Source organism: Hippocampus guttulatus, chromosome 8 (assembly GCF_054856545.1).
Source record: "Hippocampus guttulatus isolate MCC_2025c chromosome 8, RoL_Hgut_1.0, whole genome shotgun sequence".
Classification (NCBI taxonomy): Eukaryota; Metazoa; Chordata; class Actinopteri; order Syngnathiformes; family Syngnathidae; genus Hippocampus; species Hippocampus guttulatus.
Genome location: NC_141268.1, coordinates 7292912 through 7320132, shown reverse-complemented (window position 1 = coordinate 7320132; position 27221 = coordinate 7292912). Strand labels below are relative to the sequence as shown.

Genomic DNA, 27221 nt, shown 5'->3' with positions numbered 1-27221 from the left:
TATCCAGCAGTCTTGAAAGCAGCATTCGGGCACGTAGCTTAACATTTAGATAACGGGCCCGTAAATATTAGCAGGCAAAGCAAAGCCATCACTGATTAGCGGGGGAGGGCACACTATTTAAAGGTTGTAAGTGTGAATCATCATCATTGATTCCTGACCACGGGGCTTGTGAATGTCATGCATAATAAATCAACTTCCTACACCAACAGGTGACTTAACAAAAGACCATTAAAAACCAGCAGGGCTCTGACAGAGAAATAATTGTTTTAAGATTGCGGGAGATCAGTTGAGAATCGTAATTTGCTGCTTGAGAATGAGTTCTGGTTTTTACCACTGAGACTGCCCATTTCCACCATCTTGTCTGAGGTGTCGCATTAAAACCAATCAGGTTGTTGCACGAATGTAAGGTAAATGACCCTTTCGAGTTCGAGGGTCAAGCATGACCGCCATCAATAAAAAGTGCGTATTGGAAAACCATGCCACTCTAAGCTACACCAAAACTGAATTCACAGAAAGAACTAGCTCACCCTTTGAAGTCATGCAGCTCAATATTCTGGCCCAGGAAGTCCAAGAACTCGACGAAAGCCGGACTTTCTTCCATGTTACCAAAGACTTCCTCTTCTGTAGTCTGCAAGAATAAACACAAGATGAAAACGTTTGTAAAAAGCAGTGATGTTTCTTCAAGAATAAACATTTTCAAGAGTAGCACTCGCCTGACCAAACTTTTGATAAATGACTCCGAACTTGAAATTGTTGTTAATCACATGCTCATCAAAGGTGACAATGAGGCGTGACGCCTGTGGGCCACATGATAGAGACAGTCAAAAATAAAAAATAAAAAACGTTTAAAAGCAATCAAATTAAAAGGACTTACCTTTGGGTAGAGAACAGGATAAAACCGATCGACATTGACTTCTTCACAAACAAGCTACACACCCGGCAAAAAGATGAAGATTAGGTAATGGGATAAATTTGTTCTGTCTTTTCAAATGGCATCCTTCTCACCTTTGCCATCTGGACCACGTTGGGGAACTCTGTGAGGCAGGAAATAGGGATGACATCATGGTAGGTTCTTAGTCTGGAGCTGAAAGTCAGAGTTATAAAATGTATGAAGAGAGAATTAATTGTCTTTCTCGGCGGCCTGGTGGTCCAGTGGTTAGCGAGTTGACCTCATAGTGCAAAGGTACCGGGTTCACTTCCAGCTCCGGCCTCCCTGTGGGGAGTTTGCATGTTCTCCCCGGGCCTGCGTGGGTTTTGTCCGGGTACTCCGGTTTCCTCCCACATTCCAAAAACATGAATGGTGGGCTGATTGAACACTCTAAATTGTCCCTAGGTGTGAGTGTGAGTGCGGATGGTTGTTCGTCTCTGTGTGCCCTGCGATTGGCTGACAACCGGTTCAGGGTGTCCCCTGCCTACTGCCCGAAGACAGCTGGGATAGGCTCCAGCACCCCCCGCTACCCTTGTGAGGATTAAGCGGATCGGAAAATAGATGGATGGATCATCGTCGTTCTGGTTAAAGTGACAAAAACAAGAGTGTCATTGGCAATTGCCGAAATGATGAAGAGAGTCTGTCCGACTGGATACAATAAGACATAAAAAGTCACATGACTGGATTTGTGTTGAAATCAAATGCTTTGCTTGTTTCAAGACGTTTAAGCCCATTCGTTTCTTTCATCAGTGCCCGAACAGCCAGGATTGTCAAGCCATAACCTTGAAAGTTCCATCCATCCATTTTCTGAACAGCTTTATCCCCACAACGGTCATTGGTGTTCTGAGCTTATCCCAGCTGTCTTTGGCCAAGAGCTGGAGTCTACCCTGAGAATATTTTAAGTAACTAAGCCTATGGAGTTTTCTTGACAGCAAACACATTCAAACTTGGACATATTGTTTTCTCAATATTTGAGCAAGAACGTAGTTCCTCATAGCAGGAGTAGACAGTATGTGGTGTCATCGATATTCAAAGTTGTGCTGTCGTACAGTCCTTGATTCTGGACATTTAAGCAAGTGAGCCTTTGGAGTTTTCTTGCGCAGTAACAATTCTTTGATTGATGAATTTGTTTCAGAAGCAAGTATTATAAACATTTTAAAATATTTATGATGTGTGACTGGTAAATTTGTTTCAGAAGCAAGTATTATTACCATTTTGAAATATTTATGACCTGCAGATATGTTCATAAACAGCGAGCTGCGATGCTTCCCGTTCTATCTCGCAATGTTGGTCATTGTTTTGTTTATGTTCCTCTGGATGCAGTTGTGACTGGGAAAGTAAATTCCTTGTGTGTTTTACAAACTTAGCAAATAAATCAGATTCTGATTCCGACAAGGCACGTTATCTTCTTGAGGAAAAAAATCGACAGAACATGCAGTGGGATTCTAAACCGTGACTATTCATCTCTCTACTCCCCCAGTGTAAAAGAGAGAATAGTACACCAATGATGTATAGACTGGGTGACTGTAAACTTGCATCATCCACTCTACAGCTCCATTAAAAGAAACGTAATGTGGCTTTTTGATTGTGGAGTGGAAACTCAAGTGAATTCATCTGTTAAGTGAGTCGCGGGGGTGCCGGCTTGGCAATGGACGTTCATTATTCTCGCACAATGTGACAGTTGAGAATAGGATTTAAAGGCAACAATTCACACCGAGTGCCTCATGTTTGGTGTTTCACAAACATTTAAAGCTGTTGGCTTTCCCATTTACCTGCATTACGTTGCGCGTTTGTCCGACCAAGGCTGTCATTTGGGGAACACGGCTGAATGTGACCCATTTGCACTGGCAACAACAATCATGCAAATTACAGGCTCCCAAAGCATCCCACCAATAAATCAACAGTTCTCTAAGTGCTTTCCATAAAGGAGGATTTATCTTTGCGCTACTTAGTTTCCATGTCTCCCAAAACCATATCTGTTTGTCTCTATTGAGCTCTTGCATGGCTTTGCATCCCAATTTGTGATCCGGATAGTTAGACAAAAATTGAGATCACGCAAAGTTTTTGTTTCTTTACAATTTGGAAAAATGTTGCATACGAATGCCACGATGCACGTGATGAAGTCTTTATGCGGAGTTGTAAAAGCAACCCTAACCTTATGCTCACGGTGAGGATAAACGGTATAGAAACTGAACGGATGGATTAACCTTTACCCAAACCCGTTTATATGACTTTAATAAAGCAGGCAACCCTTGATCTAAACCCTAAACTGATCGCAAATCCAATCCCCACTTCTAGCCCGAACTAGCTAACTACCGAACTAACATTAATTTAACCATAGCCCTAAATAGACTGACATAAGGAAACATTTCTGTTCCTAATGATTTCTCAGAAGTGTCCCTCACACTATTAAAACTCCATTAAGGGGTTCATAAAAAGTTGAAGGCCCCCGCAACATTAGCTGCCGGAAATCACATCTCATTGAAGGACAAATTAATGTGGACAGTCAGCTAACAGCTTGTGGTTGGTCAAACCAAGCTGAGGCCATTCTCCCCGCAGCAATGCACTTTATGAGCAATTGTAGCTGGGGAACGCTTTTTTTTTTTTAATGAATTGCCTGACGGACACACAGACCGCTGCTCAGCGTCGTTATTAGCATCCCTTGGTCCAAAGTTGCTCACAGGGGGGATGAAATCCAAACTGAGTCATCTGTGCATTCTTTTTTTTGCTGTTGGGGGAGAATATTACTTTATCAATACTGGAGCATTAAAGACGTAAAAATGTGTCGTCAAAGGCAATGATACACTGACCACGGGACCAGAATACTGTGGTAGCTATTAAAAAAGAAGTCAACGCACCGGAGCATCAAGCGCAGATGCTCCTGATCCCCGATGACATCGTACTTTAATGAGAAGACCAAGTGGCCCAGGGCGGCATCCATTGTGTAGTAATTAAAGTGCTCCTGGGAGAAGATAGGCAGAAGAAGATTTCATGCATGAATGAATGATCTGACAAAGGATAACAAAATGAAGAAAAGCTATGATCACAAATCATCTTTTTAGCAGTGTTATTATCATCAAGATGGATATTGTATCATAAATAAACTTGGCTCACTTTGCCCATGAATTGTTTTCTGTAGATCTTGGCGGTGCTGTTGGTCTCGAGCTTAACGTAGGACGCGGGGCATGGAGGTTGCATCGACTCCGGTGTCCCTCTAGGCTCATGATTTGTCCCCTCGATCCAGTAGCCCCCAAACTGGGGGAGCAAAATGAGCGGGAACGGGCTACTGCGACCAAGAACCTGTGATAGACATGAAGATGTCAGCAAAGAAAAGATTGGTTGACTAAAGTGGAGTTTTCTTATCAGTGCACAGAATTGGTCGTAGATTTTTCTATTTGTCAAAAACTGTAATAGTATTTAATGTTATTGATGCTGCATTTCAGTGATCCTTTGTTCAGTTTTTTTTTTGAGTCACTGATCTTATGGACTAGTCTGATCAGTGCTTAAACAGTCACAATTATCAGTCAGACTCAAGTTGGTGGTAATATTCTCTCAATATTTGAGCAAGATGCCAGTTCCATAAAGACAGTGACAGACAGTATGTAATGTAGAAAAATATCAAGATTATGAAATTATATCCGTGTTACATTCCTTGTTGCAGGAATTCGACCGCCAATGCTCTAGCAATCATGATCACCTTCAAACTCAGATATTCTCGAAAGCGACAACCCAATTCCAAGAACCTATATGAACATTTTTTATATTTGTGTTGCTTTCAATTCGACTTTTTGCTTCAGGATTTTTTGGCCTACTCAGCATGCGGTGCTTGCACGAGCACTCACAGTTCTCAATCAAACACCTTCAAACTTGAAGGTACCACTTTCTTAAGTGGTTGTTATTATCAAAGAAATAATCCAGATTTTGAATGATTTGCCAAAATTTGGTGCGGATTTGTTGAAGAGTTAATAAGAGAACACGCAAAAGTTTTGTGTACGTGGTTTGTACCTCATGAACACTAGGATATGGGATGTAGTCCTCTTCTGTCTGTAGGAATGGAAAACAAACATGAGTCAAGCTAACAAAAACATGCTTCCGGTCAGAACTTGAACAGCGTGCCATGGCCGCGATACGCAGTCGACAGTCATGCGGCTCGACGTTTTTCAGGGTCACTTGTCCCGCTCTGCAAACATGCGAGCGGAGATCACTTACAGCAAGATTTGCTTTTCAAGTGCATACACACCCTTTGTCAGCATGCAGTCTCTCGTTTGAATCAAATGGTGTTATTGGCCAAATGGGTTTGATTGGTGAGCTACTTGCGATTGTGCATCCCTTATTCAAACACACACGAGTGAACATTCATTTCACCACTTGAGAAGTTTCATGTCCAATTTCACCCTCTTAATTCTTGCGCCGTACATATCTCCTGCCTGTGCCTCAGTTTTGTGATTTGCACAGAGCGATTGAGGAAAATGTTGCCTGATTGAAAAGAAAAGAAAAAATTAGGCATCCACATAATGTACTGGGGTTTTCTGTGAACCGTTTTCCAGCTCTCCACAAAGTTGCGAGGATCACCCATTTCCACGAACTTGTAATAGGAAGTTTTCGAGTTTTCTCATAACCACTCTACCAGCCCCAAATCTAAACCTGACTAGTAAGAAAAACATTGTGATAAAATAGTGATAACTCAACAGAAACTTCTTATCATAGATAGGAAGATCAGGGGAAAAAAACCTCTCCCTGTTCAGAAATAACGCACGAGAAGTCAACATTGACAGGCATGGTCACAGTTAGTGAGCATGCTTAAAAGCCTGTCTGATAACGTGATCATATTAGCGTGATATTACAATTCCTAAAAAAATATCTTGAGGTGTGATGATGAATATCATTTTAGAGGAAACACTAAAAAATAAATCCTCACAAGCCCATTTCTTTACATCCAATTCATCGGACAGAACTATGTGTGTATGTCTTGGGAGTCCTGAGTCCTACTCTGCTCCACTGCCGTGTAGAATTCCACAGGGTTCCGTTTTAGGGCCACTGCTCCTCTCTGTCTATTTGCTGACCCGGCGTTCCATCTCGGCAGAGACTTCGTGAAGCCTAAAGTCTCAAACTTGGAATTTAAATTGGAAAGGGATTTTAAATTGCATTGGCAAATTGGGGAAAAAGTGAAGTCTATCAATTTTTTCTTCTCGGGTAGCCGTTAAAGGTGACTAATTTTCTTACACAACAGCGCACAATCCGTGACTTCGTCCTATCTTAGCTGGTTTACTGTAACACAAACTACTTTGGAGTCGGTCAGTCCTACGTTAAACGTCTCTAGTTGCTTCAAAATGCTTCCACTTAAATTGCACACGTAAGAGGGAGCTTCATAACACCTATTATGGCTTGACTCTAATGGCTGCCAGTGCGTTAAAGAGTTTATTGTAGGACCCCACTACTTGTTTTCAAATCTTTAAATGGTCTATCCACCTTACTTTTCTGAGCTGCTCCTACCCAGTGCCTCTGGTCAGCTCACCAGTGCTCCATATTCAAAACCCTCCTGAAAACAAACATTCATTCCTTGGCTTTCAACCTTTGTTTTTTTTAAAATTGTTTTTACCTTTGTTGCGGTTCTATTGTTTATAAATTACTATGTTATGCTCACTTTTCCTGTGTTTTATGACCGATTTCCTTTATGTGCAGCAATTTGTTTCAGCAGTTACTGTATTTTTGAAATGCTCCATAAATAAAACTGAGGTGAGTGTCGAGGCCAAACAAACGGAGTTCCCTCACAAAGTACACCTGATCCCCTGAAAAATCACAACCATGTGCACCTGAGCCCCCCATAACAAAAATATATAGTAAGACATCCCACTTGCCCTGTTTTGTTTGTTCCCCGTTAAGGTTTGTAATAGTTACCACCTATTGTTCAGCCTTCTGAAACTAAAACATCTGTGCATTATCAAGACTGTACCAGTGTTGAATTTCAAATTCGTAAGCCCTATCGAGGTAACATGGGGCTTTGGCATGGTCGCAGTCAGTGAGCATGCTTAAAAAGCCTGTCTGACAGCTGATAGGGAAGAAGGTTCGCATATCATCCATCATGGATGTTTTGGCGATGTGCTCGGTGAGGTGATGGGAGGATTTGTGACTCACTTTGAGGGGTGGAGGGAGCGGGCATCTCTGCTCATCCATTCTGCAACCCTGTAGACAGGAAGAAGCACATCAAAGGACGTGAACAGAACAGGTGAAAAAGAGAGCGCCACAGCAGCTTTTCAGAGGCACAAGCTCAACAGAAGTGTTATTTATTTATTTATTTATTTTTTAAGCGTCAAAGTCATTCCTCACGCAGCACAGAGGTGTCGGATTATTCTTTGTTGCCTGTGACTCACAATCACATTACATAAAGTCAATCTGATGGCGGGGGAGGAGGTAAAAGTGTGCTCTAAAAAAAGATAAACATGGGAAAAACGCCAAACGCCAGAAGTCATTAAGCAGTTGAAATGCGAGTGTGGACTGAAGAGTGCCAGGAAGGGATTTCTCCCTATTGTATCTATTCTTATTCTGCTGACACTTTCCAAAGCCCAATGTGTTTGTGAGCAAGTGGGAGAGAGGAGAGAACCCCCCCCCCCCAAAAAAAAAAGAGAAAACCCACTGCTGATCAGTAAGCTGTTTGTGTGGAAAACCCCAAAGCGAGACTTGGTAAGCATCATATTTTGATGCTGATCTTTTTGGACCAGAGAGAAGATGAAGAAAAAGGGAACGAGGGATGCTTTGAAGCAATACCCTTTTTCCTTTCTCTTTGCAATATAAGAAAATGTGGAATTTTTCATCCATAGGCCTTTCTTTTCAGTGCTCTAGCAGTTCTCAACCAATCACCGTCAAACTTGGGAGGTAGCTCAAGAAAATGTAATGAAAGACATATTGGATGACTGATGTTGGGGTGGCATTTATATGGTGTACACAATTCAGGATTTACGTGTCATTGAGCCCATGGAGGTTTCTTGTCAGCACTCTTGCAGTCGCAATTCTTAATGGATCACCTTCAATGAGGGGAGATGGCACTTCCCCATTTGTTTCCCTTCACTGTGCACAGTGAACAATAAAACTGCGTTATGCAACTCACTATATGTGCCACCGAGGATTCTATTTGACGCTCCAGCACTATTAATTCTCAATCAATCACTTTCAAACCTAGAGGTAGACGCGATCGATATGTTGTAATCCATGCTGGTTAATGAGTAACATTTGTGCGGTATCCGTGCCTTCTATTCATTCCAGGATACGTCACTTCGCCCACAAAGGTTTCTTGTCATCTCTCAAGCAGTCACAATTCTTGATTTGTGCCCTTCAATGGGAACAGATAAATTAAAAATGGAACGGCGGATGTTTTCAAGAGCTGTCCTTCTCTTTTGCTTTCCCTTTGCATCGTGAACAAAAAAAAAGAAAAAAAAGAAAAACAAAACCAAACATGAAACTGCAGTATACAAGTCACGGGTTCCTTCCATAGAGGTTTCTATTTACCGTCAGAGCACTCACAAGTCTCAAATGGATAGACAGGATGCATATTGTAATACATACTGGTTATTGACTAATGTTTGCATGCCATTCATCCGCTCCACTCATTTCAGGATTTACGTGTCATTGAGCCCGGGGAGGTTTCTCATCCGCACTCACGCAATTGTCTATAGATCACACGCAGTGAGGAAGGATGAAAAATGCAATGGGGGGGATGGTCCAGGAGATGCCTCTTTCTCCTTCACTTTGCTTAGTGAAAAAAAACATAAAATACGGAACTGCTGTATGCAAATCACGACTTCTATTTGCTCTCTACTCTGTTGAGGTTGTTGACCCTCGAAAAACGGAGCATGCACACTCCGTCCAATCACTTTTTAACAAATTTGAACAGTTTTTTTTATCACCAACACACTTGTGAACCCAATGCCAAAAAAAAAAAGCTCAAGAGTTCATGAATAACTACAGTCCATACGAGTGATTGCAATTAGAAAAAAAAGCGAGGAAGCAAAAAAGGCTGGAGCTAGCAAATATAAAAGACACATGAAAGGCAAATTGAGAGTTACACTGATGCGTAAACGATGCAGCTGCAGGTTGTCCGGAATACCAAAAGCGCAGGAAAGGAAGGCTGATGCATCAAGGGAGAAATAAATTGCATTTTGGGCGTGAAATTCAGAGAAAGGCGTTTGATTAAAGCTTGAGAAGGTGTCGTGGTTCAGCTGGCAAAAAGCCACTTACAGTACCTGCATCCTCTCGATCATGGCAAACAGGTCCGAGGTCTGAAGTGGGAAGGAGGGAGAGAGTTGGTTGGTTTTAGACTTGTTTTGCTATCATTTCCCACTGGTCTTCACTCAACGCTTATCGCAGTCTCAAGACTACGAATTCTTTCTTTGATAATCCCTCCCACCCTCCAGTGATTCCTATTTTGCAAGCGTAAATCAGGATTGTCCCTCCAAACATTGTAAACAGGGGAGCTCTTCCGGGAATAAAACTATCCTCAAAAGCTGCAAGGAGATCCTCTGACACCAACCCAATTAGGCACACGATACTTTGGAGTTTGAAGTTACCAAAATGTGTTTGTTTAACCTCCCCAGTGAGGAATTATAGTTTCTTCCAGAAAGTCACCAGGACAGATGGCTGCATGTGATCAGATAATCTCTTTGTCTTCAAATTTGTTGAAGTAGCTCATGGCCCAACACTCGAGGGTATTCCTTTAGACAAGACTCTCTGAAACTGTCAACAAGTGATCTCGAGTCTGGATTAGCTTTGGACTGACACAAAAATGAAGTGACACCATTTTTATGCAGAGCGCCCTGGGTGATTATTACAGGAAAACAAAAAGGTGCACGATATTTGTTGCTTGAGTCTGTTATTTGGTTAGGTTGTTTGTCAAGGTTACATAAAAAACGAAATCAAGTGGCGGGATGTGTCATGATGAAATCATTCACCCCATCCAAAAGTCCAAATGGTAGTCGTGTTCATCGATTCCTATATCCCTAGGAGGGAGCCTGCCAACTAACTACGAAAAAAAAAAAAAGGAGCAGGGGAACTGTCTGGGTGTGCGATTATGTGGCTGATAAATATGAGCGTCTTTGCCAATGGATGACTTGTCATGGGTGAGACACTTCAGCAGTCTGATGTGTGCCGCATGTGGAAAATATGATACAAGTGTTGACTTTGATTGATTTGAAAATGGAAGCACGCTGCTAAATTGTCAGATTTGTTGAGAATACGTACATACGTGTTTCGCACCGTCCGATTTCATGAATGAAAATGAAGACAGGCGAAATGATCATTGGTTGTCATTGCTCGGCATTTAATGGATGAGCGGCGTGGTTTTTGAAGTCGGAAAATGTTACGTATCAGCAGGTATAGTCTTGTTTTCCCTACACTTTAGCATGTGTGGTGCGACTGACTTTTTATACAGGCTAGCTACTGTATATTGTGTTTGCTTATCAAGTTTAGTGTTCAAGACTTTTCATGTTTCGGGCAACATGAAAAGTTGGATACATTCAAGTGGTATGTATCGCCAGAGATTTGTTTGCATTAATTTTTATGATGTGCGCAAAGAAAAAAAACTGTCTTTCATGTTAATCAAGGCTTCATTTGCCTCGACTTTGTCCCAAAATCGATAACAGCTCCGAAATTGTTTATTGCAATAAAGGTGAATGAATTGTTTGCTTGTTATAAAACCAAAAAAACCTTGAAAAAAATGCGCATTTTATTGCAATCACCATTTTTACGAAAAAAAGGATTCAATTACATTTTTTTTCCATAATCCTTCAGCTCTAACTAGAATACATGGTACAGAACAGAATGTCGTTATCCATCAGCCAGGATGTAAAATGCTTGCTAACAAGCACATGGACAAAACCAACACAAAATATGGCGATGCAGCATTTTTTCCCCCCACTTAGATTGAGAAGTGACTATCTTTATGCCATTAAATTTCTGTGGGTCAATTCCGTCTTAAATCATTCTCCACGAACCAAGACATCGTTGCACGACACAGACAAACTGACAGTGAAACAATTCCATCTTGATTTTGCTGGGAATTGTTCACCCCATCATCTAAAGTGGTACAATCCCAGAACCTCACATCATCCTCCTTGAACCAGGAAGGAGCCACAAATAAGACTCTCCACCTTTTTCGCTCACTGTAACCTTTCTTCATCAACGCGTTCATTTGCCCTAACATAGTCACATACTTTAGTTTTATAAATAAGAGCACTCATGTGTGGTGGACACGTGTTAAAGACGTTCCAATGTGAAGAGACGGGCATATCTGGCCCATTGCTTGTTATGGACTCAGGCCTATTTGTTCACCATGTAACAGCAGTGGGCTGAAATGCCAAGCTGATGTTTCCACATGACATCTGAAATTTACAAAGGGCCGTCTCAGTGGCTTGCCAAACACATGCGTCCACACACGCATGCACTCTCTGTCTCTCTCTCTCACACACACACACACACACACACACACACACACACACACACACACACACACACACACACACACACACACACACACACACACACACACACACACACACACACACACACACACACACACACGTGTCAAATACATATGTGCATACCGCTAATGTTTTTTCACAGGGAGACACCTAAACAATCAAATAGCTGGAATGCTAATGGGAGTAGAAGTAGCAGTCACCACATAACGTACACATAAATTTCCTACTATACAGACTATACAATTTGGTTCAAGTAAGAAGTGGAGGCTTCATGCAAGAACTATTCAGTTGAAGTCTGGGCGAGGTAGGTTGGGAGAGGTCTCCAGAAGTCTTAAATAATTATAAAAAACGTGCTATGTTTGTTGCTCACCACTTTCAACTTGGGAAAAATCACTCAGTATAGCACCAAAGTAACACAACCTAATTGGTGTGAAAAAGATTTTTCATCGACTATAAATAATTATCTTTGTTCATCTATCGATGCAAGTGAATGTAGTGACAGGCAGAACAATGAAATGCTCTTCCCTTAGACGGCAGAAGGTCTGGTTAACAGCATTGCTGTTGCCATTTGTACAACAGAATCATAGCTTTGAGTTCCACTAAACAGGCCCAGCGCAAATTGAGTCAAACTTCTTGTAATATTTTCGTTTGGTGGGATGCCATGAGGTTTTGCTATGGCTCAATAATGGTTGAAAAACTTTGGATTTGATGGATCTGGATTTGAGAAAACAGTTCTTACTGTATCTTCTTCTGAAGACTTTGACTTTTTGTGCCCCCGCTCCCCAAATTTGGTGACCGAGTTGACCTCACCATCCCTGTCCTCCTAACACCAATCCCCCACCCCCGGCTCTCCAGGGGCCCCATCTCTCATGCTTCACTGACGACTGACCCACAAGCACAAGCTCTCTCTCCATGGAGGAGTTCAGACATAACAAAAGCCAAAACGTCTCATCTGGAATCAGCAATGCCTGAGAACCTTTGAGGGGGCAAGCGCCAAAAAGTCATACTCACGTCGCTCAGGCATCTCCTGTTGAGCAGGGGTCTGCGGGGGGCGCTGTGGAGCAGCGCATACGAGAAGTTGTTCGCCATCATGGTCGCGCAACGATGGCAAGCGCGAAAAGTCTGTCGATCAAAAAAAAAAAAAGGAAAAAAAAGTAGCAGGAAATTTGAGTCGGAGAAGTGCGTTGGCGGGTGAGGAGCAAGACGTTGGCGTGGAAATGTGAGTATGGGATTCCACTTCCTTCCTCTTTTTGCAGCACGCGCATTTGCACTGCAGGAAGTTGAAGGAAGGGAGGAACAAAATGGCTCAGATGCTTTACACGCACAATCACACACACGATTCTGCACGCTTCTCATTTTTTCTTGAATCACCATACGGGAACATTCTTCTTCCTCTCTGCAGCCCGCACAAAGGGAGCCTCTTAAAATGAAAGTCGTCTCTCAAACTTAATTACCACACCATCAAGTTTCATTCAACCTTACGTTGCAGTGCTTGCATGCTGATTTCATATAAAAGATGATTTGTACAGGGGAAAAAGAATTTTTTAAACACATAGCACTCCAGTTAGAAGCAGTTCTGGTGCTGACCTTCATTCAGCCTAAGCCTTTTTAGTTATTTTTTTCTTTTCAATGAGATATTTCATTCCAATAAAAGGCAATGAGGGTGCCATTCTATGAAGAAAGGGGCAATGTTATGTAAAATGTACTTTTTAAGTCCTTCCATAAAATAGTTGAGTCTCTGGAGTGCCTGTCCACCGCCACCAATCAACTTCCTGTTTATGAAAATGTCCGTGAGCACGCTGTTCCTCATCAACATTACATCATGACTTTGTTCCCATGGCATGATCAGCAAGGCTAAGTGTGGATTCAGAAACAATTTCAACTGTGGTCTGCAGTCTGGCCAGTTGACTAAACTGACTGAAACGCTATGAGGCAGGCTGTCATGCAGGAAAAAAAAATCAAATAAACACATCCCCTATTGGTGCGTAGCACCACTATCGTGACAAAGAAACAAAAAGGTATGCAGAGCTGCAACTGAGTTTTGTTGAGAGCAAAGAACTGCGTTAGCTTCTGATGATGCACATGCCGTTCATGCACCACATAGCTTCACTTTCATTTCATATGACCACAGCACTTTCTCCCAAGCTTTGTTTGAGTAACAAATGTTCATGTGATGTTCACCTGCGAATTTAAGGCGGGCCTACACATGCGCATTTTGAGCACGGGAACAAATAATCATTTCCCCAACTGATATGTTGCACAACAAAGGGTTGATAAGGCTAGCGTGAGGGTATTAACATGCTGTAAATCTGGCTATAGACGTGCTTTGGTGCGGCTGTTTCACTCGGCCACTGGGTCCGGACATGCTCAGCCATCTCTGTCTCAAGATGTGAAATGATCCCAGACTGAGCTGCCATCAGTTTCATTCAGTGCCGGTACGCAACAGTACAGATCAGCTGCACTTGTCATTTTCAGCCTCGAGCATTCTGGGACTTCACATGAGCACACAGTACTTTTTCTGGTTCTATTTCTCTCTTGCGCTTTGTGAAACTCAAAGTCCTTTGACTATAATACATCATTACCCAGTGTGCACTGCTCCGCGCGACACCATGCGTGCAGTTCGAACGGCTGGAATAATAGCCTCGCTGGTCACTTTATTAGGTACACTTGAAGAATATGCTGTTTTACTCCTGTCAAGATAGTTGGTTGCCCACCACTACAAATGATAACCAGAAATATACAGAAACACGGTCTCGTTCTTTCAAAGACAAGACATTTTCTGAATTTTCCGGCAACCTATTCTGCGTTATTCGTGGTGTAAAAAAAATAATAAACAACCCCCCCACCCCAAAAAAAAAAAAAAAACAATCTAGGATTTTGGTTAAGTGGCAAAAAGTCTGAGTTGTTTTGTTTTTGTTTTTTGGGTCCTCGAGGATAAGGGTCCTCAAGCACCAGAGTTAGTGACCCCCGATAACAGTGTCTATACTTATTGTATTGAAGCTTCTCTTTAATAATTCTCTAATTGGTTAGACAGGATGAATATTATAATAACAAACAATTACTGTTAGCCATAAACATGCAAAAAAAAATAAATCAAATGACAATAGCTACATGCTCGACCAAACTCCTTGTGTTAATTTTGGCAACTATAATCACTTATAGGGGAGCATGAAATATTTACGTGTAGTCGCTCTTTGCAGAGGGGCACGGTCTCTATCCCCCGCAAATAAGGCATACTGTATCCCTGCTACTACTGTCTACTGTATTTTTTTGGGGGGGGGGGGGGAGTTGTGACAATTTACACAACAAGTGCCCTGTCGGCACCAGCAAAATGAATAGTCTGTAAATTGCTTTCAGCGAACTGGGGATAAAAACACAGAGGTTTGACCACTGGCCCAAAAAAATCTGCTATTAAAACCACAAGGGTGCTTCTACAAATAAAAAGAAAGAAAACCCCCTGAAGGTTTGAGATTGAAAACCTGTCTGGTAGAGTGCTGATTTAGCAGCATGTACCTTGGCCAAATACAATGTTGTCCTGATCCTCTGGGTGGTAGGTATTGACTTCAAGTGTCAGTCACAAAAAGAAATGATGAGTTCCTGCTACTGCACTGTATGTGACAGCCCCACAGGTGAAATGGCCTGTCGAACAAAACAACTGAACGTGTATGCAATAAATGAGGTAAAAATATTTTCTAAAAATCAACATTAAAATTTGTAATTGCAACGACAGCCTTGAGTACTTTTTGATGCCGCAAATTTGGCACGCCTTTCAAGCTCCAGCATTTCTCCTCTTTTTTGGAAAGGATAATAAAACTTAAAAAAGGTTTGAAATGTCACCATAGTGGTGTGTGTGTTCGAGGCTGCTGTCCATTGTGTTGGATGTGAAAATGAGTGCTGCTGTCTTAAAGAGGATCTCTGCGGAGACTAAAGAGCGGCCCTTCCTGATTGGCCAACTACGAAAGGCGCCAGATATAAAGATTCGTCTTTTCTTCAGTTTATCACAACGCAACACGAATCGATTCGGGCTCCTGAGAGTCTCAGATATCATCAGGAAGCCCCGAAGAAATACAGTCTCACGTATATATATATATAGGCATAGTATGTTAATTATGTTAATGAGGGGCGGGCAGTCCTTCCCCTTATGTAAAAATCAGAAACAAAGAGAGGTCAATGCAGTTCGATCTTGGCATTTTGACAAAGTACAGACCACATCTGCTGTGCACAAATTATAAGATTGGAGTTCCTTTCTCAGGGAACTTGACAGCCCTGAGGGGCTCAGCAGAGATGGGAGACAAGAAGAAGACACTTGGGGGCTGTTAATCACTCAAGGGGAAATAGGATCTAAACTTCACACTACATTCTTTGTTTTAACCGATGTTCAGGAAAGAGACTAGTATCAATAGTACTCATAGCAAGCCGAAATTCGTCAACAATGTTCTACAGTCTTTGTTTCTTACAGATCCAACTAAAAGAGAGGAAGAATTCCTTAACAAGAGACAGTAGCTCACTTGCTCTCAGCCTCCAAAAGGTGTTTTCAAGAATTTGCGCTTTGTGCTGCTTCGTTAGTGGTTAGTGCGTTCTTGTATTTGTTTGTTTTATGGTAGAATCTTTGTTTGCTTGCCAGCTCTTGCTGCCTTTTGTTTTTTCCACTCATTTTTCGGGCCTTTTTTGTTTAATACACTGTAAATAGTGTTTTAGAACCTACATTTTTGACAGGTACCTTGATTATTGCTCGGACCGTGTTTTATTATTATTTTTTAATCACAAACGGGAACTGAGAGCCATTTCTGTAATGCACCTAACACTAGACGGTTGAGTAACAGTGTCACTACGAAGACAATGTGGAGGCCTCCCAGGGGTGCAAGTGCTGCTGCTGTTTAAAAAGCACGGCAGGACGAAATTTCTTCAACTCAGTGTTGTCGTGGCGCACCAGCGGCTTGCCTTATTAATAGCGCCGCCGCTCGACTGGCGGCACTTTGCCAAAAAAAAAAAAAAAAACAGCATGCAGACACGTAAAAAAGGAGGGCATAAATATCCATGAACCACGGCTGCACAGCTTCACGAGTTCATTAAGTCCGTACATCAGAGTGCCCTTTTTTTCTTTCATTTCCTACGGCAAACATGCAAATGATTTGCCTCCAAAGAATCTTCTCCCCCGGTACCTCATTGATGCTGTCGGGTTTATTCTCATCTTCGAATGGAAACCAGACTTCAAAGAGAGTCAATCAATGACTGAAAAGATCTGCATAGCTCCACAAGGCTACCTCTGCCGAGTAAATTAACTCGAGATAAGCCTTAGCATGGTCAATGTGTGAGCCTGCACGGGCCACCTCCATATGCTCAACTTGAAATGGACTGCTGACTGACTTTGAGATTGGGATGTCAGTGCTTGGGAGTGGGCATCGGGAACTATCTTGCTGCCTAAACGGGCTGCAATCAGAAACAATACATTTAAAAACAAAAATAGCAATGATCATTTTAGGAATTCAACAACAAAGAATATTGGGCAAACAAAACAAAAATTCGGAGCGTGACGTTGAACAGGTCGGCCAAGTTAGTGCTAGGTTTGTCCACAGGTTGTACCACAGTAGGGCTGCAGTTGAAATAGAACCATTTGGTAAACAGGAAAAGAACTAAGTCCAGAGACAAACTGAAACTGAAGAAGTTAATTGCAAATAGTGTAACATCTCATATTCTACCAATATAAAAGATGGAAAATGAATGGACGCGTGCATAGTTAGCACTCAGACATGTTCTACTTGAACAGGCTGCAGTAGGAATTGAAACAGAAAGTAAAAAAGAAGGGGAGCTTTGTTTGCAGACACGCTTAAAATGAAGAAGTTGATAATGATCGTAGTAGATGGAAATGAATGGGATAAGGCTCCCAGGCGAGGAAAATTTGAAGCAAGCCTTGCCAACATGTTCTGCTTCAATGGGCTGCGATAGAAATTGAACCAGAAGATAAACAGGAAGAGAGTGAAATTTGAAGTGATATTTAGAGACACATTTGAAAAAGTTCACTGGAAATATTTTATGTTCCACCACCAACGTAAATCAGATAAGATATCCTTTATTTGTCCCACACTGGGGAAATTTACAGCCTACAGCAGCAAGGATGTGGGTAGAAAGAAGTGGGAAAATGATGAAATGGTGGTAAAATCCACGGAAATGTGGTTTCCTTAGACTAGGAAAGTTAGTTAGTTAGTTTGTTTGTTTGTTTGTTTATTGAACATAAAACATATATACAGTAATAATTTGACAGAAAATAAGGTAGATAAAAAAAGTAAAAAGAAAGAAATCAATCTTCATTCAACACAGTTATTATGTTCAAGGGAGTAGGAAGAAGTAAAAAACTTATCTAGTCCTACCCCGTTATGTGATTGTATCTAATAAATCATTTTTATATCAATCAGAAAAGAAAAAAGTAAGAAGAAAGAAGTCTCCATTAAGGCTCATACTTTACCCTTAACCGTGATATTTTTACAACTTTTGGTTTGTATCGGGATTATATACTTCCACACCCTGACCCCTTAGTGCCAGCGATTGCCAGTCCTTCAATACACCGTGACCATTCTATTATGTTTTGCAACTGCATATCCATTTTTGGTATCAGTTGTTGCAATATAATTTCCTTTTTTTGATTTCATTGCTTGGAACCATGCTCCAGTGGAGTTGTTTGTTGGAAATAGAAATAGAAAAACAAGATGGTGAGGAAATTGAACGGGGAAGAGGCACCTCATTATGTAAACATGAGTTTGTAGAAATAAAAACAAAATACGTTTTATTTTGCACCAATGCACTTTCTCAAGTATTTTCTGCCATCAGAAATACATTTCTTAATCCGGGAGTAAATTAAATAAATTACCACCATGGTGGCAAATTTAAGTTTCAATTGCTTTCCTTGTTACTTTGAAGTGTCTGCCTTTCTTTCGAGAAACAATTCTCTCGATTGGTGCATCAAAAGCTTTTTATTCAAAAGCGAGCAGCAGAAAGGTCGTCCATCTGTTTACCAGGTGAAACTTTTTATACAAGACAATACATCTTTATTTATATGGCGCTTTCACAACAGCTGCAGCTGTAATAAAGTGCTTTTGAGAACTGAAAAGACAAACTTGATTGGTGAGCGGCGATCACACAGCATGCAAATCTCCATGTGGAGGCTTTGCAAATCATGGATGCCGGTGACTCCCAACCACAACCAAACACAAACAAAAATGTTAGAAATATGGCTAATGTATGCTGTTTAAAGAGAGAGATTGCAATTCAACCCCCCCGTCTGTTTGATAAAACTGTCAGGGTGACCTCTCAACTCAATTCAACTGTACTTATAGAGCACAACCACCGCTCTATACAAAGTGCAGTACATGGAGCAAATATCATATATACAACAATAAAACAATAAATTATTTATGAAGACAGTAGAAATCACAAAAACAGTAAAACTAAGATCAAGTCCGATTCATGCTGAGTCAAAAGCCAAAGAATACAAATGAGTTTTGAAGACGAGTTTTAAAGATGGGCAGCAAATGTTCAGTGGGAGCTCATTCCAAAGAGAAGTACCAGAAACAGATACGGCTCGGGATATCTGAGCCTCCTCTTAGTTTTCGGTACCTCTAATAGTGTCTGGTCCACACACCTGAGGCACCGGGCAGGTGTGTAGGGTTGGAGGAGCTCAGAGAGGTCAGGTGGAGCGAGACCATTTAAAGATTTGGAAACAAATAATAGGATCTTAAAAATAACTCTAAAATGTATAGGGAGCCAGGGATGACACAGTCGGAGTTATATGCTCCCTCTTACAAGTACCAGTCAAGAGGCGAGCAGCAGCATTCTGGACCAACTGGAGACGCTTAATGGAGGGTTGGCTGACTGCATTACAGTAATCCAGCCAGGATGTAACGAAGGCACCTAACAGTAGTATCAGAGTAAAATGTCTGTAAAAAATGTCTGCCCCCTCTGGCTCCCTCTCGTGCCTCTAATCGCGTCTGAGAAAAACTAGCAAAGAGAAGCAGAGTGAAGAGTCCTCAAGATGAGAGCATTGAAAAAAAATGCAGCCCGAGTGACATTTCTGCCAGATGGGTAAGTTAATCGCCTTTATTTCATTGAACAAAATATAATCATGAACATCTCAAAAATATTTTCATACTACCGCAAAAAATGTTGTAGATGGGGGAATTCACACACGCACAATCGACCGGCCAAGGCAGTATCCAATTGCCCACGTCACATGCGCGGCCAGTTACATCATCCACAAAGGAAGATCTTGCAGTTCACATATAGAAACACATTTTTTCGCACACCAATGTCATACATAGACCCCAGCAAGTCTATTTCTGTTTCCACCCATGCCCTTCAACCGCCTTGACTTTAATGCAAATGAGGGATGCCACTATTATAGGCTTGGAGTCGGCTACATTCTATCTCACAATGGCGCACAAGTGGGGAAGCGCCCCGTTACGCTCAGTTCTACCTGCACAAAGCCGAGGAAAAAACAAAAGAAAGAAAACTCCACCCATGTACATAGTTACACAGCGCTGTGTGTGCCCAAAGTATTATACGGAAAAACAAGTCATGCTAGCGCTGTAGCAGCTTTGGCTACTGTCAACTTGTTTACACCATATAATATTAGTTTAATATTGCCAGCACTGCTGTTTTATTTAAGCCATTCTGTGACTGTTTCGGAGAACTACACACTTTCATCACATCATAAAAGGCCATGTTTGAGAACCATGCTCATGTTCGTTAGTATGGGGCGTGGCTTTAGCCAGAGACTCTTGGGGCTTGGGGCGGAGTAGTGAAGTGAGGCTATACAGTATTCACATCTTGCTAGTAGTTCTATATTGTATGTATATTGTAGGCGTGTGTATTGAAACAAGTCTGTCAATAAAAATAAAAGTGAACAGTGACTTTCTGAACAGTCTGTAGAATTAATTTTATTTCTTAAATGCATTTCTAATGGGGTGAGATGGAGAAAATACACATCCTATCCTTTGATTTGGAGAGCTTAACATCTATATTTATCTCATAAGTGTGCAGACCTGATCAGACACTGCAAACATCTACCACAGACACTTATGGGGATGCGTGGCCGTTTTTTTTTTTGTTGAGGCAACTCGCATAACTTAGCATACTGTTAAAAATGTTTAGAAAAAGAAGTTGTGGGTGTAGTAATTGTAGTAGAACAAGAAGAGATAAAAGAAGCTAAGCTAACTGTAAGGATATCAAGTCAATCAATCAATTAAACTGTATTTATGTAGCACTTTTCATACATAAAATAAAGTGCTGTGCAATAAAAACTTCAAAATTACACCATAAAAAGATGCCCTCCCTGTCCCCAACATACAGAAAATATATATCCCACATGCATGCCACAAACACACACGCACACGCGCACACACACACACACACACTTATACAAAACATGCACACATACCTTGATTATAACCTTGGTAACTAGATTCTGCTTGTAACCTTGAAGTCTTCATTTTTATTGGGCAAATGACAAACACTCAACACAACAATTTTTTTCCTTTATTATCGATCTATACAGCGCGATCATCGGAGAATCTGTGGATGGTCTGACGTTTACGCTGCCCATCGACAAAAGCAATTTGCAATTAAAAATATTAATCATATTTAACATTTACCATTTTATGAGCAGTTCGGGAAGGAAAATTTACACTTAACACTCGGCACATCACAGGATAATCGCACAGGATAATCATTTTGAGACATAATCCGGCCTACTTTGAGTTTCATTAAAAGTAGTGAGGTAATGCTTAAATTAGGCCTGATTATTCATGTGTACCGGTACTGCTATTTTATCTAAGATTTTGGCTGCAGCAACATGCTACCAAATCCACCTCAAATTAGCGCAACGCTACCAAGTGGATTCATGTCTTGTTAATATTGTATAAATTTATCATTATGTTTGCATTAAAAAACCTTTTTAACGGTCCATATTCTCAAAAGAGCAACACGAGTGTGCCAACAACTGACAGGTGCATCCTTTTAGTTTTATATTCATATTTATTCATCATGTCCCTGTTGTAAAAAGTGCTTTATTGTAACCATCTGGCTCCATCCATCTGAATTATCAAACAAAATGGTCTTTGTTTTGTTTCAGGAATGGTGGCGACTTTGTGCGTGGAGACACTTTTATTCATTTTATGTTCAGTATTTGTCATCGGCTGGCAATGCAGTAATACAAACAAATAGTTAACATTTTAAATAATAGAAATGAGAAGCACGCGAGTAGGGATTATTTCACCTGTTCAGAACACATTTGTCACCTGTTGCGATTGGCGGATTTCCTTGGACACACCCATTTGCTTACTCCAAAAACAGCAGAAAGAAGGAGTGAGAACCGGCATAAACACAGTCCATGAAAGACAGATGGCAGAAACACAATGAATGAAGTACAGACTCACTGTTTTACAGTATATCAAGGAAAATGGAGGGGGGGGGGGGCTTAATGGCAAGGTTAGCCTACTTTTGTGTCTTGATCCACTTTAGTTTTTTTTTTGGGGGGGGGGGGTTGTTTGGAATCATTTTTTTGTCATCCATTGGCGATTTATTAGAGGGAACATTGCATGACATTTCCTGAGCATTTTGGGTCCTGCTGCTACAAACAGCAAAACAATGACAGAGACAGCTGGCAGGAAGAGTCAATAATGCGAGATGAGGAAACTACTGCTCATTAAGAGCCGCAATAACAAATACACAATAACAAATACAACACTTAACTATCCACCTTATTCCAGACAGCTCTGATGTACAAACAATTATGGGCGGCTTTGTGTAAGACACAAAGCCGTCATTTGTCACAGCCATTTGTTACAATGGCCATTTGTTACAAAAGCCATTTGTTACAATGGCTTTAGTCTCCCGGCGTGCCTTATTTTGAACATTTTTTTGTGTCCTTTTCTCAACAATCATAAGTCTCTGGTGCGTTTAAAAATTGATATTTCCTGACAGTTGGACTTTCAACCAGAAAACACTGAAACTGAGGCGACAGAGAGCAATGTTGTGAACATGAAACCTCTACAAAGGGAGAATGTTGGTATGAGAATTGGTATTTTTCAGGGGATGGGAACACAAAAGGATTGAGCTGAAAATCCTTTTTTGGAGAGATCACCTAAACTGTCTCATTTTGTGGACTAAAAACCCACAGAGCAACAAATACATGTATATCGAATTCTGTGTTACAACGACGACCGGAGAAGATTTGCCAGGTGTCACTTGAAGACTGAGAGCAGTGTCACAAGACAGGTATGATTTTCAAGTGCATGTGAGACACAATACTTTAGTATTAGTCATGCCACAAGATGGAATTTTAAAAGATTCTGAACAGTTCATATGTGATGTGCGTTTAGACTGTTTGCTCAGGTCCAAAAATGCAATTATTTAGCACAGAAGTTAATGAATTGTTCAAAAGTTCGTATTTTAATCTTCATATTATGTTGCTGTTATCATGCACCAGGTTTTCCTTGTTTTTTTTTGGAGCAGATGTTGTTACCATGCAGGGGGAAGTAGTGCAGTTTTTATATAAAAGGATTTGGCTGGGTCCTACGTCTGCTTTAAGGTAAATACGATTTTATCCGACCTCTGTGAACAAAACTCAACCAACGCTATTGCTGTGTAGGATGTGATATGCCTCATAGCTTTTGAGATTGCTCATTGCCTGACTGTTGGAAGCGACAGAGTTCAGAAAGTAGCTAAACATGCGACTGTGCTTTGTCGCTAGCCACATTTTTAAAATTGTTGATGTCAACCTACTGTACTACCGTGCTACATGAGTAGCTAGTGGAATTGAAATGTTTTCTCTTTTCAGATGTGACACCTGGTGTTCCCATAAGTCTGCGAAAGTGGATTCCAGTTATCATATAAACAAAACGCAGGTTCCAGTTCATACTGTAATCGTGCCCTAATTCACACAGTCTCACGGGGCCAAGGAATAAGATGGATACGCATTAAATGAAACATTGAACTACCGCTTGTTTCTAAATCGAAAATGCCCAAAATTGAAATTTAACATAGAAATGGGCTTTTAATTTTTAAAGTTAAGTATTTGCTGTCCAGTGGTGATGGACCAAACAAACAGTCGGAAACGTCCTAACTGTCACCTGTTGCTAGGCAGAATTCCTTGGGCACATGAAACTTGTTCTCTCATGGCCCTTTTTTTTAACCTATGGCTGGATGCATGACATTTACTTGGCAACATAGAGCAGAGAGAAAAACAGTTCTCGCTAGTATTTATGACAAGCTCCATTTCCTGGTTGTGATTGATGAAATCCGAGGATGTTCTCCTCGGCTCTTACCTGTGAGATAGCGAGAAAGGGCAGCAGTGGACCGGAATATTGGAGTGAGCGCTCTACTTCATCAGGGATGCGGGGGATCCTTCCATCGCGCTTCCTGTGAGCACAAGTGGGGGAGGAGGGGGGCGGGGAGGTAGAGATTAGGACTATCCGAGTGTTGATAGATTGTACTAATGATTCTACAAACTGCAATTTCCTGGGGAATGGCCCATGGATGTTGTCCCGTGAGTCTGTCAGGGGAATAAATTCTTTCTCCCCAAGCCGTTGGTCATGCACATAGTAGACTGTTCCACTTGACCGCTGGTGTAGCCCAGATAAGCGGTACAGACAGCTAAATGTTGGGCTGCAGTGAGCACTGACCCACATTTACAACCTATATTTTATTTGTTCCATGAAAATAAACTAACTTCCCCTCCCAACAGTTTTTCTTGGCTGCTGCGCGTGACTGATCCTCCAATTGGTTGGTCAGAGCGAAAATTGTTCCATCTGAGCTTGATAACAAAACATGTCTTCAGCAATCTACACATGTAAGGTTCCATCTTTACTAATTTGCATATCTGACGATAATGCTGGTTGATATCCACAGTAGCTCAAGATCCAAGATATTGAACCCTGCTATTGACTATCAGGTAAATGCTTTGATGTTTTGGCCTTGCAATGACATCATTCCTACTTTTCTTGTCTTTGATTTTCCCGCAGGAAAAAAATAAATCTGGAAAAAAAAAAGTAAAAATAGGTATCTTTCAGAAAATGGATGGATGGATGGTTGGACAGATGAATGGATAGATTGCAGTAACTGTGACTGCGTTCATGAACAGCAATGTTATTTCACACCACTTAGCATTTGATAGTTTTTGCTCAAATTCGACAGTGACAACATTGATACTGTGCAAACATTAATGGCTACAAAACCTCCTATCCGCGGGAAATTCTGGTTGGCATCTTTGGCAACAAGGGAACAGTAGAATCACCTGATTAAAACCTCCAATCAGGTTTGCAGGGAAAATCTTGAAGTGCACAACTGTTATCTGCATCATATTTGAGTTGAGACTGGTTTTGCTTTTCGGCCATCTATTGTACTTTCAAAAAAACATAAACCAGACATTGTGTATTTAATCCATGCATATAGTGCAGTTTCGACTTTCGGCCTGCTAGGCTAATGCTAATTTGCATCTATGTTGTGCAACCAGCACATTAAAACAAAACAAAAAAAAAAACAATACAACGACTCACACTTGAGTGGATGTCGGAAAATATGAGAGCCAAAAAAATCAACCAGGTAAAAATGATACATGCTTCATATCAAACATTCATGCAACATGCTATGATTACATAAAGATAGTTCACTTGGCCTTTTGTTCGAAAAAGACTGTTATATGTCATGGTACTCCATTGTTTCATATTGCAGCGCTTGGTACCTGAGAAGCAAGCAATTAGCTCTCAAATTAAAAAAATATTTTTAAATAAGTTATTTTTCACAAACACTTTGACTACCGATTGAACCCGCTTAGGTTCCAGAAAATGCAGAGGAAATCCCACCCTATGGTGTCATGTCCAACACCAGGAGTGAAACTACAGCACATTTTCAAAATACGCGTGGGGCTGCGCCAGCAAAAATGCAAACTGCTGCGGCTTTGTATAAAGAGGCCCTTCCAGTGCCACCAGGTGGTGAAGGCAGGCAAACCAAAAAGAGCAGCACAGTGATCATTCAATGCTGCAGTGTGACAGTGTTTATTAAACTGGTCAACATAAGTAAGCTTTCCAGATTTCTTTGGCATTGATTTCAAATCTGCCCTAATTTTTTTCTCTACAGCATCAGGTTTTAACAATAATAATAATAATCATCATCATCATCATAATAATAATGTTTATGAAGGGCGGCCAGGTGTTCGAGTGGTTAGCGCGTCAACCTCACAGTGCGTTCGATCCCAGCTCCGGCCTTCCTGAGTGGAGTTTGCATGTTCTCCCCTGGCCGGCGTGGGTTTTCTCCGGGTACTCCAGTTTCCTCCCACGTTCCCAAAACATGCATGGTAGCTTAATGGAACACTCCAAATGGTCCCAAGGTGTGAGTGTGAGTACGGATGGTTGTTCGTCTCTGTGGGCCCTGTGAATTGGCTGGCAACCAGTTCAGCGTGTACCCCCGCCTAGTGCCCGAAGACGGCTGGAATAGGCTCCAGCACCCCCCGTGACCCTTGTGAGGATTAAGCGGAACTGAAAATGGATGGATGGATGAATAAAGCGTGAGGTTCAGCAACAGGTGGAATTTCTACATGTGGTGAAATAGCTGAATAGCCAACAATAAAAATATTTCAAAAACCGATGCACTCAAAAAAAAAAGTACACTTTTTAAAATCCGCATCATAAATACATTTAAGGACACGTAAAGTCATCTTTGATTAAGTTTTTCTATTGACAGTGTCATTTAAACTGTATTTAATGGTGTAATTGCTGTTGCATTTTAAAGAGTACAAGATAAAGTACTATATTCCCTTATTAAAACACACATTACAATCTTATTTTTGTTTTTAGGACTTGGGGATGCTGGCACGGATTAATGGCACCTTCATTCATTTTAACTGGAAAAGATGATTTGAGATGCAAATGTTTGGAGTTGCGAATGTTGTCATTGGAGCAATCTGATTGGTCACTAACGGATGCGATGGCATCTTTCGTGCATTGTCGCTTTTCTCACCCTTTTGATCATCTCACTGGTTAAAGATCCAATATTTTGGATTTCACCATAATTTGTAGCGAACCACTTGCTCTGTTTGAATTCATGTTTTATTCAGAGGGGAAATAAGGAGTTGAGAAGTAGTAATGAGTAAAATAAAATGGAAAAGAAAAAAACACAAGAGCCATAGCACCTTTTAACTGGATCCAATTGAGATTTTGATTGTTTCTCCCCCCATGCAGCCGCAGTATTTGCATTTTTAAATGGAAAACTCAGGCTTCGGGGGTCAAATTGAGGCAGAATACTTTTTAAATGGCCCATGAAACTAAATAGAGGCCTTTCATTTTTTTGTTCTTGTGGCACTCCCGCGCACGTGCGCGTGTGAAATGAATTAGCAAGTGATGCGCACCACATGATTTCACACTTTGTCTCACGCATCAGTCAGTCACTGGCTCAGAGTGGCGACCAATGGTGACCAATCTGTGCATGCATTCTGTTCACAAACTTATACCAGAGGGTGGAACTTGCAAGCGATACTGGGAACAATGGGACCAGTCTGAATTGTCATATTTCACACCTTCTGTTGTTTTGCCGCATGGAAACCACAACCTTGGGTGGTTAGTAAAGCCAGACTAATAATCATAAGGAAAATGAGAATAACAATAATCCATCCATCCATCCATTTTCTGATCCGCTTTATCCTCACAAGGGTCGCGGGTTGTGCTGGAGCCTATCTGGACAAAGACCAATTGCCATTTGGAGGCCATAGGGGGCCATGCCCACCCACTGAGATGCTTATGCCGCCCATTTGAGAAATTGATCTTTAAAAATAAAGTTTT

At 41.2% G+C, this 27221-nt stretch overlaps 1 protein-coding gene across 7 annotated transcripts in view; it reads right to left on the bottom strand.

The window, feature by feature from the left end:
• rap1gapb (RAP1 GTPase activating protein b) overlaps nucleotides 1–27221 on the bottom strand; it is an 83691-nt gene that overhangs the window by 15765 nt on the left and 40705 nt on the right. For 3 of the 7 annotated variants that reach the window (XM_086117461.1, XM_086117463.1, XM_086117464.1), the window contains exons 2-10: nucleotides 23715–23808; nucleotides 7064–7111; nucleotides 4934–4972; nucleotides 4043–4228; nucleotides 3787–3890; nucleotides 1006–1084; nucleotides 875–928; nucleotides 714–797; nucleotides 528–628 (exon numbers count right to left, since the gene is read on the bottom strand). In XM_086117461.1, the coding sequence (XP_085973587.1) occupies nucleotides 528–628; nucleotides 714–797; nucleotides 875–928; nucleotides 1006–1084; nucleotides 3787–3890; nucleotides 4043–4228; nucleotides 4934–4972; nucleotides 7064–7111; nucleotides 23715–23808 (789 nt within the window). Of the gene's footprint in view, nucleotides 1–527; nucleotides 629–713; nucleotides 798–874; nucleotides 929–1005; nucleotides 1085–3786; nucleotides 3891–4042; nucleotides 4229–4933; nucleotides 4973–7063; nucleotides 7112–9165; nucleotides 9202–12408; nucleotides 14225–23714; nucleotides 23809–27221 lie in introns of those variants that run through there. The other 4 variants (XM_086117460.1, XM_086117457.1, XM_086117459.1 and 1 more) reach the window with 3 other exon arrangements.